Source organism: Ochotona curzoniae, unplaced genomic scaffold (assembly GCF_017591425.1).
Source record: "Ochotona curzoniae isolate NIBS_2020 unplaced genomic scaffold, NIBS_Ocur_1.0 contig_1014, whole genome shotgun sequence".
NCBI lineage: Eukaryota > Metazoa > Chordata > Mammalia > Lagomorpha > Ochotonidae > Ochotona > Ochotona curzoniae.
In genome coordinates this window covers 12,148,481-12,162,026 of record NW_024464920.1, presented here as the reverse complement: position 1 = coordinate 12,162,026, position 13,546 = coordinate 12,148,481, and the positions used below count along the sequence as shown (strand labels likewise).

The following is a 13,546-nucleotide window of genomic DNA, read 5'->3' as shown; positions in this document are numbered from 1 at the left end:
TAGTACACATCATCTTTTCGGTTCTGTAAAATCTCCTGTAGCTTAAAACAAAAAGTGAAAATGTGCCCCAAACCCTTTTCATTCTGTGTTACCTTTGCATAAAAGCAGATGGCACCTGAAATGTGAATCACTGTATCCTCAGTATTGTCTCTAGCATATGCCAAGTGGTGTCACTATATGCAACAAAACAGTACTAATTGTCAATGGATTACGCATTCTGCAAAAACATGTATAAACAACAACACATTTCTAGTATCATGATGCTTTACAACACTTAATTTTTAACTTGAGATGGCTTAGGAAACAGCGCACTGAATGAAGTAAATTGCCCAAGTGCATGGCCCCGTTTGCAGTTCTTGCCATGTACATTGGCTGCACTGAAAAATTAATGAAATGTTACAGAGACAGATTCCACAAATACACTTCTACTTCTGGGAAAGCCAGTTAAATTAGTCTGAGTGGTTTTTAAATTCATTCCTGGTTCAATTATTGAAGAGTTGCCAGTCTAAATCTGCAGTCCATGAGTCCTGAGTGCTGGGTAAGAATGACCACAGCTAAGACCTCGCTGCTGACATGCCAGGGTGGAGGGGAGGCACATTCATGATCATTCTGAATCCACACCCTTTCTTTCTGATAAGAAGTGACTGGTCCTGTGTTCTCTTAGCCATATAGTGGCAATGCAGACATATGCACAGTGAGAGTAGGGCCTTAGAGACAGTCATTGTGCCCAATTGTGATAAAAATCTGCCCATGGGCCTCTAATTAGTTTGTCATCTGTGGTTGACATCATATACAGCATTGGTGTTTTTTAAAATCCACTAATTAAATTAAAAGTCCTTTGAATTTCCAACCCCAACTGCTTCACTCAACTGCTTTATGACATTGGCCAAAAGAGTTAACTTTCCTCAGCTTCAGCTCATTTCCTATAAAAACTCCAAGGCAGTCAGCACCAGGTGATTCTGATCAATCAGAATACACTCAGAGCTGCCCATAGGACTGGACACTCACACAGTAACTACTGGCTGTATTATAAGGTACATTTTCTAAATAGGACTTGGAAAAACTAATTCTTCTCACAGCCAAGCATATGATTGACTTACAAATTAAAAAAAAAAAAACTAAGCAGTATACATGGAACATGGTCTAAATATTACAAGCTGCAAATCATAAATTGTTAGCACACTGGTAACATTATCACTAAAGCTCCCCAGTCATTTTCCTGGCAGGTCTGAGACAAGGCCCACGGTTATGGTTATGGCCACTCCTTAGCTCCTTCCTCATGTAAACAGAGGTGGGGCTGGTCAACAAATGAATCTGACCCCAGGAGAGGTGTCACCTCTTCCCAGGCTTCCTATAGTCTTCCCCAGGGCAAGGAAGTCAGCAGGTGCTTTCAGGACAGAACTTGGCTAAGGAAGAGCTATCTTTAAGGCTGTGGGGGAAAAGCCTCTACTGTTCACAAAAAACAACCTGCGCCAACAAACCAAGCCACATATCTAAAGTCTCAAACTGCCCCATACTAATGCACAACCAAGATCACAATGACACATAAATTTGGGGCTGGAGTAATGTGCTAGTGGTTGTGTACTCTGTCCGAGGGCAGTGGTGGAAACACAAAGGAAAAATCGTTAGTCAACCCTCTGTATCTAAGCAGGATTGATTCCAGGCCCCCTAGTGGATGCTAAACTTCAAGGATGCTCAAGTCCCTTATGTAAAACAGTACAAAATTCACATTTAACCTAAGCATATTCCCTCATATATGCTCTTTTCAACATCTCTAGATTGTTTATTATGTATAACACAATGTAAGTGCAACTCAAATAGCTGTTATACTACATTTTAGGGGAGAGGGGATGACAAGGAAGAAACCTGGTCTTTTGTGAAATTATATATGATATGTATTAGTTGAATTGCGGAGTACAAATCCTGTGGATATGCAGGCAGATAGCCAAAGGGTTTCTACAAACATGAAACCCTCTCTGCAATGGACAGAGCTTCATTTTTTGAAGCTTCACTTTCACAAGGATACACTATCCTTCTCTGAAAATCAATACAAATACTTCCTTCAGCCTCTTTGGCACAATTATCAAGTAATTCATATCTATTTAAATAATAATCCACATAAACACAACAAACACACTTTTAAGCTGCAGTATATTTTAGTAACCTATTCCAGATTTGTCCTTATCTTTTTCCTTGTTTTCCAACGATCAGTGTTAGTAATAGCAGACAGCACCTTTGACAAATATGTACCCCTAGACATGTACCCCTGCTTTTGTATGTCATCAGGAGATCGTAAATCTTCACACTCTCCAACAGGGTAGATAAATAAAATAGAGATTCCAAGAGGCCAGCCTGTCTGAGAGCACAAAGCTCAGAAGCAGCAGGGCAGGGTTCATCCCCAATAGTCCACCTAGTCTGCTCTAGTCTTTTTCATTTCCTTCTTTAATCAGTGCCAACCCAGTGGAAACAACAACACACAAGTTTGTTACACTAAGAGTTAAGGTGACCAATGAGACGTGTCTCCTTTCTCACAGAAATACCCACCAAGCAATTTGGCTAAGAGGCTATTCAGACCCACGAAGGGCCACAGTGAATGCCCTTTAAAGCCCAGCATTGGCACCCACTTCCCACCATTCCAGTGCTGCTCCTATTGTCTCAGCTTCTTCCTCTTCCAACTGGCTGCTGCTGTTTTTATTGCCACAACATTCAGTTGCTATGGTTTCAGCCATCAACACAAGGCCTATGTCCCAAGTGTTGTAGGAGGGACCCAACTGGCTCCAAGATTGCTTTGCAGCTAATGAGCCTACAAAAGGCTCCCTCTTTCAGTGCATAACCCTACCAGAAAAACCAACCCCACCCCAGCCCTTTGGCACATTCCAAAACTATTACACAATCTCTTTTCAGTCTTAGAGTCTCTCCTTGCTCAACAGCAGATACCCCAGGTTTTCTCTTGGTTACCATGTTCATTAACTTCCATCAAATCATTTAGATTCATGGCAAACTGAGGCAATAGAACAAGTGGAAAAATTATGTGATAAAAATTCCTCTGAAACACAGCCAGGTTGACTTTAGAAAGCCTTACACATTTTATCTGATAGCCCCTTCCCAGTTGGTAAGATGAATTCTTTATGTTAGCAATTTACTATGTTGCAAAATAATGGATTTCTAAAAGGCTCACATGATACAAGGATACTTCAAAAAACAGAAAATACATCTTTGAACAGAATTTTTAAAAAAGATTTATTGTATTCACTTGACAGCAAGACTTAGAATGAGTAAGGGAGACACAGAGAGGTCTTCCATTTGCTCATCTACTCTAAGTGGCCACAGTGACCAGAGCTGGACTAGGCTAAAGCAAGGAGCTTCTTCCAGGTCTCACATGGCTGCAGGGCCCGGAGTGCTTGGGCTATCCCCTGCTTTCCCAGGAACATTAACAGAGAGCTAAATCAGAAGTAGTGAAACTGGGTCTGGAACCAGTGCCCTGTAAGAGCAGCTTAACCTACTATGACAAAGCATTGGCTTCTCCATGCAAAGATTTTGATTCCTGTGCATTAAGATAAAGTTATCTCTATTTCCATTAGCCTTTTGAAGTATTCTTTTGTTAAGTTTTAAAAGACAGCTACAAAATAATGTAAATATGACAACATTTAAAAACCAATGAGATTGACTATTCAACTTTGTGGTTAAGACACTGTCATTAGAATGCCTTAGTGTGACTCCCAGCTCCAGCTTCCAGTTCCAGCTCTGTGCAAAGGCAGAACTTGGAAAAGAGCTATGACAGCTCAAGCACTTACATCCCTCCCTGCAACCCACATGGGAGTATTGGATTGAGGTCCTGGCTCCCAACTTCAGTCCCAGACCAGATTCAGCTGTTGCAGGCATCAGGGAAGTGAACCAGTGGAAGGGAACTCCTGCAATCCACTCCTCTGGCCTCTCAAATTAACAAATAAATAAAATTATAAGTATGCTCTGAGACATGTTTTTAACAGTTATCCAAGGGTAAATGAGGATTATGGGTAGCTTTAATTTTCATTGTGTTTTTCTTTGTTTTTCAAATCATTTCCAGTAATCATGTATGACCTTTGCAATCAGATTTTTAAGACAAATATTAATACTGAAGAATTTGAAAAAAAAATCAGTAGATGATTCCATCATAAGGAAACTAGAGTCTTTAGCACATTGAGGTACTCTTTGGCAGGAAAGCTCCCCTACCATTCTGGGGTATTATTTAATCACTTACTACATGAAGGACTGAATGAGTCAGTTTAAGGTAGCTTCTGATCCCGGAGACCTGTGGTCCAGAGCTCTAAACAGGATGGGTGCTGCCCTTGCAGTCTACCTGCTTGCTACATGACCATTCTGTGCCTTGAGTTTTTTTTCCGTTAGTAAAATGAGAGGCTTGGGCAGGTCTCACAGAACCCTGCCCCCCAGCTCTGACACTCTGGTCATTATGTGTCAGGCTACAACTCAGTGTTGGCTTTGGAATGTCCGTGGCTGGTGACTTAAGATCAAACTATGCAATTAGTTTGCTTTCCTAAACATCAGGAGCTGAGGTTATCAAAGTTGTGTCCATAAAGGATTCCTGTTTGAAATTCTTTTTCTGACCACCTTTAAGCAGGGCAAAGACAGACACAAGCACATGCTGGATCTGGAAAGTTGCCTCTCCTCCATGAAGACGACAGACAGCAGGGACTATGAGTTCTGCGGCGTGAAGGTATCTCAATAGGAGTATTTTGTACTCTCTCCTCTTCTTCTTTTGCTGTCTTGAAAAAAAAAATTGTTTTGATGGTGATGAGGACAAAGTTGTCAGACTCTCACTTGGTTTATTGTATTGGAAGTGTACAAGGGAGGAACCCAGGGCTGGGCAAGGCAGGCCAGGTCTGCTCTGCTCTAAACACAGCGACCTGGAGGAAGTCACGGAGGAAGTCATCTCACTTGAAGGAGATGGTGGGTGTGAGTGCTCTAGAGAGCCTGAGGCTTTGCAGACAAGCTGGCAGTAGGTTCCCATTCACCTCTCCGTGTCTCACTTTCCTTATTTGAAACTGAAGTCATTTCTGATAAGGAAATTTCTAAAAATCTCTAGATTCCAAGCTCTGATTTCGGTTTCTCTGGTGTTTAATTTCAACAGGCTTTGACAGTAGACTCTAGCATGGACTTTCAAGTTCTGAGTTTTGGCTTGTTCAAGCTGCCAATCTTGCAACAAACTGAAAACTCATGAAAATCTCAGGCACAATTCAAAATGCCACCAACTCAAATTTCTTCCCACTTGAAACCAAAACTACTTTGTGCACACCATACGTTCCCTTGGGAAGAATGTCATCCCAGAGCAACACAGAGAATGTGTGGTTGGGGTGGCTCAAGGAGCTACCCTCAAGTGACACAACCACAACCTAAAGAGGCCAAAGCAAACAGTGGACAAGTCAGCCCAGAGGTGGAAATGTCACGTTGCTTCTTTTCTCCTCATTTATAGGATAAGACCTGGAATGATGTCATGGAAACACATCAGAGTCTTCCTAATGACCAATCAGATCTGAGAAAGCAGCAGGAAGCTATGTGGGAACTTTTCACAAGTGAATGCACTTACTTCTTGGACCATTTATTAGTCCTTAAGATGGTAAGGCTGCGTTTAATTTTGGAGGCAGTTGGGAAACAGTCGATTCTTTGGGGCCTGATTTTCATTCTCTTTCAAAAACAAAACAAACACAAAAGAAAGAGGTCTTATTTTTCCCATCTGTGTTGGGAAGGGGTTAAAATTTTATTTATTGTTCACTTTTGTTCATACACTACGTGGTTGTTTCTTCGTTCTTCTCTTACACACATCCTGTCAAGACTGGATGAACCTCCTTCCCTCCAAACATCCAATCCTTTGGCCTTGTTTACTTCTGTGTTTACGCACTCTTTGATTCAAAGAGCTAACAATCACCCTCGAGGCAGCCCATTCATTCAATCTTTGCTTCCTTCTTCTTTGGCACTCTTGCTCTTTCACAAATAGTGTCAGGAATGTTCTTTTGATGGATTGCAGGGTTGTGGTCACAGATTTCTGATGTTAGCATGTTCAAGCAGTATGTTCATGATGTCTTTCAAATCAGGGACTGCCCTGAGATTGTACAGTGTTTCAAACTGGTGAGACACAGAGAAAATCCCTAACAGAAGAAATCATAGGGCTAGAGAAAAAAGTCAGATGCTTCGGGTAAAGGAAGGACAAGTCACCTGCTCCCAAGATTGTCTCTGCCCACACAACTTTTGAGTTCTGATTACTATCATACACAGTTCAAAAGCACTATACTGGAAGGCCTGAGTTCCAGTACTGGATCTACCTCTGACTCATCACACACACTTAGGAAAACCTAGCCCTCCAGCTTCTAAACTAGGGATTGGTGAACACGTTTTCTGGAATGGTCCAGGCAGGAAGGGCTTTAGGCTTTGTTGTCTGTATGGTCATTGCAGCAATGACTCAATTCTCCCACTGCAGTAGAAACACAGCCAGAAATAATGGGTACAGGATGTGCATGACTGTCACAATAAAACACCACTTACAGAAGTGGGCAAGAGGTCCGATCTTGCCCACAGGCTACAGTTTGATAACCTCTTTCTTGAACTATGAAATAAAATAACAGTATCTTTTCTGACTATCTCCTAAGATCCTTGAGATGATCAACTTGCTTCTCTCTGAAATTTACCAACTGCTATGTATAAATGTCATTTCTCTAAATAAGAATTATCAGAATTACATAGAAAACATTAAATTACAGAAACTCAATGAAAAAATTGAAGCTCAGAAACTATATCAGGATACTTACAAGAACAAGAAACAAAAAAAGCTGGCTTGGATAGTGCAGGATTTTAATGTGATTCTAAAGTCCAGAGGTGGAAGAGAATTCAAGATTGGATTGACCAGGGAATTAAAAGCCAAGAATTTTTTTTCTTCCCAACTCTCAGCCTTGCTTTTGATGATATTAGCCTAATGCTATGATTGCTTATCACACAGCCAGAAAGGAGTTGCTGTCCATGAACTCAAGAGCTTATTGTACTCACATAAAGTCTTAAGATTCGTTATGCTCAGACTGTGACCACCCCAACTGACTACCACTGCTAGACACACAAAGTGCATGCCAGTGGTCTGATGGCAATCAAGATCACCCCAAGAATAAGATCAGCTTGCTTTCTAGAATTTGCACAGCATGACACAAGTCGACATTAGGGTCAAACCCAGGGTTCTGTTAGGGAGGAAAAGCACTGAAGTCAGGTGGTAACCAGTGAATGCTCACTGCAGAGGAATAAAGCCTGACCTATGTTGTCTCTTATCCCAGTGAATAGCACAGAACATTCTCTTGCTACACAGATTTTGCAAAATAGCATTTTGCATTTAATAAAATATGACTTAAACTTTATTTTCAAACTCTAATATATTTAAGGTATATATTCACTTAAATAATCAAGGTGAGTGCCCCAAAGTTGTTTGTAAACTAAAATTTTGTAAAACAAATATACGGAAAGACTCACTGCTTTTTTTTTTTAAATTTATTTATTTGTTTTTATTACAAAGTCAGATATACAGAGAGAAGGAGAGACAGAGAGGAAGATTTTCCATCCGATGGTTCACTCCCCAAGTGAGCACAACGGCCCGTGCTATGCCGATTCAGAGCCAGGAGCCAGAAACTTCTTCCAGGTTTCCCACACAGGCACAGGGTCCCAAGACTCGGCTGTCCTCAACTGCTTTCCCAGGCCACAAGCAGGGAGCTGGATGGGAAGCAGAGCTGCCAGGATTAGAACCGGCACCCATGTGGTATCCTGGCACATTCAAGGCGAGGACTTTAGCCAGTAAGACACCACGCCAGGCCCGACTTACTGCTTTTCAAGGGCAAAAAAAAAAAAAAAAAAAAAAAAAAAAAAAAAAAAAATTCCTAAAAATTCCTTGAAGCAAAGATTGTCAAAACAATTTTTTTTCCCTAAGCGGCCCCAGTTTAACGAACAGTGTTTCCTCTAACGAGCTGTTTCAAGTGCTTGGATGTTGATGGTTCCAGACAATCAATACTCCACAGATTTGGAAAGCCCTAAGTCAGTTCTTTACTTGTGTCCTCTACACAGCAGTGTCAGAAGGACTTGGAGATTTGTGAGAAATGTATACTTTGGTGCTTTGTCACAGAGCCATGACTCAGAAGTTCCAGGCCAACTCTGGACTAACAAGGCAGCCAGGAGACTTTGGTGCCAGTGTAAGTAACTCACTGCATTCATGAAATAATACAAGAATTGGAGAAGACTACCTATCCAAAGCCCTGTCACCTCTCATGGAAAAGTTTAAAACCGAATGACCCATCCCCTTTGAATGCTTCCCTTCTTACAGATACTGATAACTGTAAATGCCTCTCAAGGACTTCAGCTCTCTTTGGCATACAGAAAAAGACCTGTGGAACAGGACAGGAGCTCTTACTTGACTTGCTGTTTGGCAGCATGTTGTGTGAAAGCACCAAATTGAATAAAACATAAAGATGCTCATACTTGCTTAAGTGTAAAATGCCTTTACCCAAATGAAAACATTTTACTGGTGCTGAAATAGTCACTCTTCATTACCTACTTTTAGTTCCTTGAAAGTGACGGCCCTTTGGGTCTTTGGCAGAGGAACAAACATGAGAGAACATGGCATGAGCCTTGTTTTGCTTCTCAAGTTATGGCTCTGGCAAGAAAAGAAATGGGATTTGTAGCACCGTGAGACAAAGCTGTTAGGCGGTTAATGTTCGAATATCCTTAGGACCACATAAGCAACAGCAATATTCCCAGTATTTTATGAAACCTAAATTTCATGATGTCTTATTTAGATTGACTAATTCTTAAGCCTTGAGAACACTAATTTCTACTCTGGTTTGTAAAATCATGCTCAGGATATTAATATTTAATATTTTTGTCAAGGGCTTATTTCAAAATTTAAAAACAAAGTGATGTACATTTATTTCTTTTTAAGGTCTTTATGAATACACTAAAATATCTGCAGATTCATGAATATCTCCTGGATGTGAATTTATGGAGGCTTTTTGCAAACCTGGAAGAGTTAACTCAGGTGAGCAACAACAGAAAGATGCCAGTAGCTATGTTTTAAAGCTCTCCTGAAGCTCAGGAAAACTTATGTTTGGTCTTCTCTTTGTATTCTGTATTCCGTAAGTCACGTCCCATATTCCATCTCCACATGCCCAAGAGTACAGGATAACTAGAAGTCTGAATGTCAACTGACATCGTTCCAATAAATTGAATTTACTGGTTAATGCTGTTTTCATTTTTCCATGCCTAAGAGGTAGACATCAACTTCATCAGTTTTATTCTCCTACAAATTTCCATTTTTTATAGATATTGTTAATACATAATATTATTTTTCAAAGACAGAGAAGTAGCAACAAGAATGTGTTTTAAAAAGAGCGAGGCGGTAAATCAATCTTTGAGTTTTGCTGGGATTGGAAATGGAAACATCTGTAAAAATGATATTTGAAGTTCATCGAATTGTTATTCCTTCCTCATGGATGTGTGTCTGCTTTTGTTTTCCTTCTCTGGCCTTAGACAAGCCTGGGTTTTGCAAATAGTCTTTTCGGAGTCTTCAAGGATTATATAGACGCTTCTGAGACTATACCACCAATGGATTTTGTTTCTGTGCTCACAAAGGTAAAATCCTTTTGGGAGATCTCAATTCCATGCTATTAATTCACTCACTTTCCAGGAAAGTGGTTTTGGCTATTTCAATGCTGTGTATGCATTGCCCAGGAAAGTTCTATTGCCATCCTTGGACAAAGGAACCAAGCCTTTCCTTACTAATCAATATTTTCAAAAATAGTATGCAGGTTCCACTTTTCTTTTCTGTTGTCATGTGGCCTGCTACAATAATCTGCATGCATGGAAAAGTCATTTCCAAAGTTTTCAAGTATCTCAAATTTAAGGCAATATTCACAGCAATAGTTTCATATACACTAATTACAAGGTTCAGTTATTCTAATAGAAATTCCACACTTTCATTAAGGAACAAAAGTAACCTTCAAACCCACGAGCATTCTTGATAATATTTCTGTGCGTGTAATAAGGAACAAAGAGAAAACCTGTAGTCCTGGCTTGATAAATGCTGCCCATTTTTCCAGTAGTTATTTGGACCTCTTCCCTGACTGCTGTTACTGTGAGGTTTTCGATCCAATGTCCATCTGTTTGCATTTAGCAATATTGGAAGCAATGCATTTCATTTGCGAAAAACAACATATTTGAGATACCTCAGACTGAATAATACGCAGAATTAGAAAAATTCACTGCTCTTGAGAGGAATATCCAGCCTAGTGGGGGAGAAATGAATCTAATTATGGCACTGATGTTTATTTAATCAAATATACAGATTAATGCTGAAGAAACAAGGAAGCTACTCATTAAAAGGATGTAATGGAAATATTCTAGTTTGAGTAGATGGTGGAGTAGTTACAGGTAGGGAGTACCTCCTGGGGAACTGATACTTGCACTGAACGAGGAAGACAGAGTTTTTATCAAGACTGAAAACAAGAAGAAAATTAGATATAAACTGAAATATGCATCAGTCAACTATGAAGATAAATTTAAGAAGAACTTGGCAAAACAAGAGAAAAAAAGTGCAGTTTTAGAAATTAGCTAAAATTTCAGGTTCTGTCAATTCCGTGCATCAGAACAAGTTTAAATTTCATTTTTAATAGTCTGGAGAAAAATTAGCTTCTTATCGAAACACATCAATGCCTTTATAGTCTGCTCCAGAATGGAAAATTAATGAGCTTGTTACTAATGTTCTATATTACGTTCTATATTAGATTGCAAGTATGCAAAGATGGTTTTACAAAATTTTCCTCGATTTAAAAGATTCTGTATTGGTCAGGTTAGATGCAAATATGCCACAGCAAAAAGCAGCCCCTGCTTCTGACTTTCTGGGCTTCATCTCTCATTTATGCTCCACTCCACCCTTGACTGTTCTGACTCCAGGACCCACGTGGGTGGAACATTCATTACCAGCTCTCAGCCCCTGCCACTCACAAACGAGAGACTGAAGCAAGGTGTTCACTGAGTCTTCAGGATTCTGCCTGAAGCCTCCGATGACATGCCTTGTCATCAGTCGTAGAGCCTCGTGATGGCCAAGCTCACCCAGAGAGGAGCAGGTGCCGGCAGTGCACCCCCGGAAGGGGCTCTGAGGAACAGTAAATGTCCATCAGGGTCACCCAGCTGTGACACTAGCTCCTTACTCGTGAGCCAACCGAGGAAGGCCTTGAGTGAAGACAGAGTTGGAGTGGTCCGATAACTTGGTGTTGGCTATAGAGCGAGCAGGTTAAACCTGCCCAGTCGTGACTGTTGCTCTCAGCCGCTTCTCCATCGCCTCACACTTAGGACACGCCTAGCACATCTGTGTCCTGCAAGAAGACCTGAGTCTTCTCAGAAAGCTGTCAACAACTCTCCCCTAAGAGAATGTCCACAGCATTTTCCTTCCTATGACTGCCTTAAAAAAAATTATTATAGTTTTACAATTTATGCGGTATAGTGTGGTAACTCGATATATGTATTCAATATGTGATAAATCAGGTTAGTTAGTATTCCCTCCTCCTTAAAACATGTTTAAACAATTCTTGATTAATGGTAACTGTGTACTTCCGTGACATAAATAGCATGACATATCAACACATGTCTACAGTGATCAAATCACGCAAGTTTCTCTGTTACTATTCAATGTCTGGAGCCATGAGGCTCCTCCATTTGCTCGAGTGATATTACTACATAAGTGCACAGTCCTCCAAGCTGTAGAACATGAGAACGTACCCCTTCCCCCTGGCTGCTAACCATGAGCGAATGCCCAATTCTGACATCGTTCGTCACCGAATTTTGTCCTCTGAGCCTCTACAGCAAAATATTTTTCTAGGTTCTCTTTACCTCCAACCCCTCCCCTTCCTCCAACACAGATAACACAGACTCTGCTTTAAAAGAAGAATACGTATTTACATAAAAGACAGAATAACCATGAAAGAAGGAGAAAAGAACGGTCATTCCCAAGACAGCCACTTACAGACAGCAGCGGCATCTTGTATAGGATACGCAGTTTGGCTTTTGCACATAGGAATACCAACACTGACAGTCTGCCTTGTGCTAACAATGATTCTGAAGTGGCGTATGAGTGCATAGCCACTATCATAAGTCCAAGATTAAATCAGAATAAGAAAAAAAATAGAGTTCAGCAGCAGCTGGGTTAAGATTTCCAAACCAAATGCATGCTCCTAAAACAAGGCTCCAGGGCAGTTTCATTTCAAATGTCCATATTTTTCGAAACCAGTAGAAAAAAAATTAAGGGACACGTCTGCGGAACATTTGGCAGAAAGGGTCACCGGCAGTTTTTCCCCCCGTCTGTGTAAGCCTGCCATCACCAACGCAGGCCTGGAAATCACGAAGATTTACATTATTATAGGGCCCAAGTAGCTGTGCGGGCCTCTGCAAGGTAGGAATAAGCAGGTGAATTACATCCAGAAATCCCATTGTACAAGTGTGTGCGCGCATGTGCGTGCAAATACGAAGATAGCTGGTATGGCAGTGAAGGGAATAAACGCAAATTTACGTCCAAGCCCGTGCCTCCCCACACAGAAATTCCCAGCACGAGCAGGCCAACAAATTGCCCATAGAGAAAAGAAAAACCGAAAACTCTACCTCTCCTGGGGAAGGTCCGCCCGAGGGCGCGCGGCAGAGCGGGAACCGTCCTCGTCCTGGTCAGGAGCCGGCGGCACCTCAGGACATTCCCCCAGAACATTCCAGAGCCGGAGGGTGAGGAAGCCTCCAGGGCAGCTGGCACGCAGTCCTCGCTCCTCCCACCTGTGCTAATAGGCCGGCCGCGGTGCCTCAGGAGGATGCGCCCTGACCCCGGATGTGACCCCGGCATTCTGGGAAGGGGTGGCTGAAACCGAGAGTTAAAGAGGCAGCCTGACATTACAGGGTGCACGGGTCGCAGCTCACGGAAACTAGCTCCTTGCCTGTTTATCCTTCGAAATAGTTTTCTTTCAGTGCAGCAGAGAGAAGATGACTGAAGAGGTACTTTTTTATGGGAATATTGGGTGTTTTTTTTTCTTCCCTCCCCCCCCCAGCCCCCCAGTTTATCTGAGGGGAGCGGAACGCGTGCTTCTTTCTGCGTTACCTTCCAAATGCTCGCAATGAACAGAGCTGGGATGTGGCCAGAGCCACCAGAAGAGGAACCAATCCAGGGCTGCAATGTCAGTGTCAGGAACCTAATATTCGGGGCTGGCGCCGTGGCATACGAAGCTAAAACCTTTACCCTGTGCTGCCCGCATCCTATACAGGCGGCCCATGTTATGGCTGTTCCACTTCCCATACTCCTTGCTAAGCGCCTGGGAAGGCAGCAAAGGATGCCCCAATGCCTTGGGACCCTGCACCCCAACTTGGGAGACCTGGAAGAAGTTCCTGACTTCAGACCAGCCCAGTTCCTGCCATTGCCGCCATTTGGGCAGTAAACCAGCAGACAGAAGAACTTTCTTTCAGTCTCTCCGTTTCGCTGCCTTTAAAGTAAAAATAA

At 41.8% G+C, this 13,546-nt stretch overlaps 1 protein-coding gene across 1 annotated transcript in view; it reads left to right on the top strand.

Annotated features, from left to right (window-relative positions):
• The window catches only part of PLEKHG7 (pleckstrin homology and RhoGEF domain containing G7), a 46,089-nt gene that overhangs the window by 18,951 nt on the left and 13,592 nt on the right, over positions 1 to 13,546 (top strand). The window contains exons 5-8 of the mRNA XM_040978057.1: positions 4,619 to 4,714; positions 5,471 to 5,614; positions 8,960 to 9,055; positions 9,547 to 9,648. Coding sequence (XP_040833991.1) covers positions 4,619 to 4,714; positions 5,471 to 5,614; positions 8,960 to 9,055; positions 9,547 to 9,648 — 438 coding nt within the window. The remainder of the gene's footprint in view (positions 1 to 4,618; positions 4,715 to 5,470; positions 5,615 to 8,959; positions 9,056 to 9,546; positions 9,649 to 13,546) is intronic.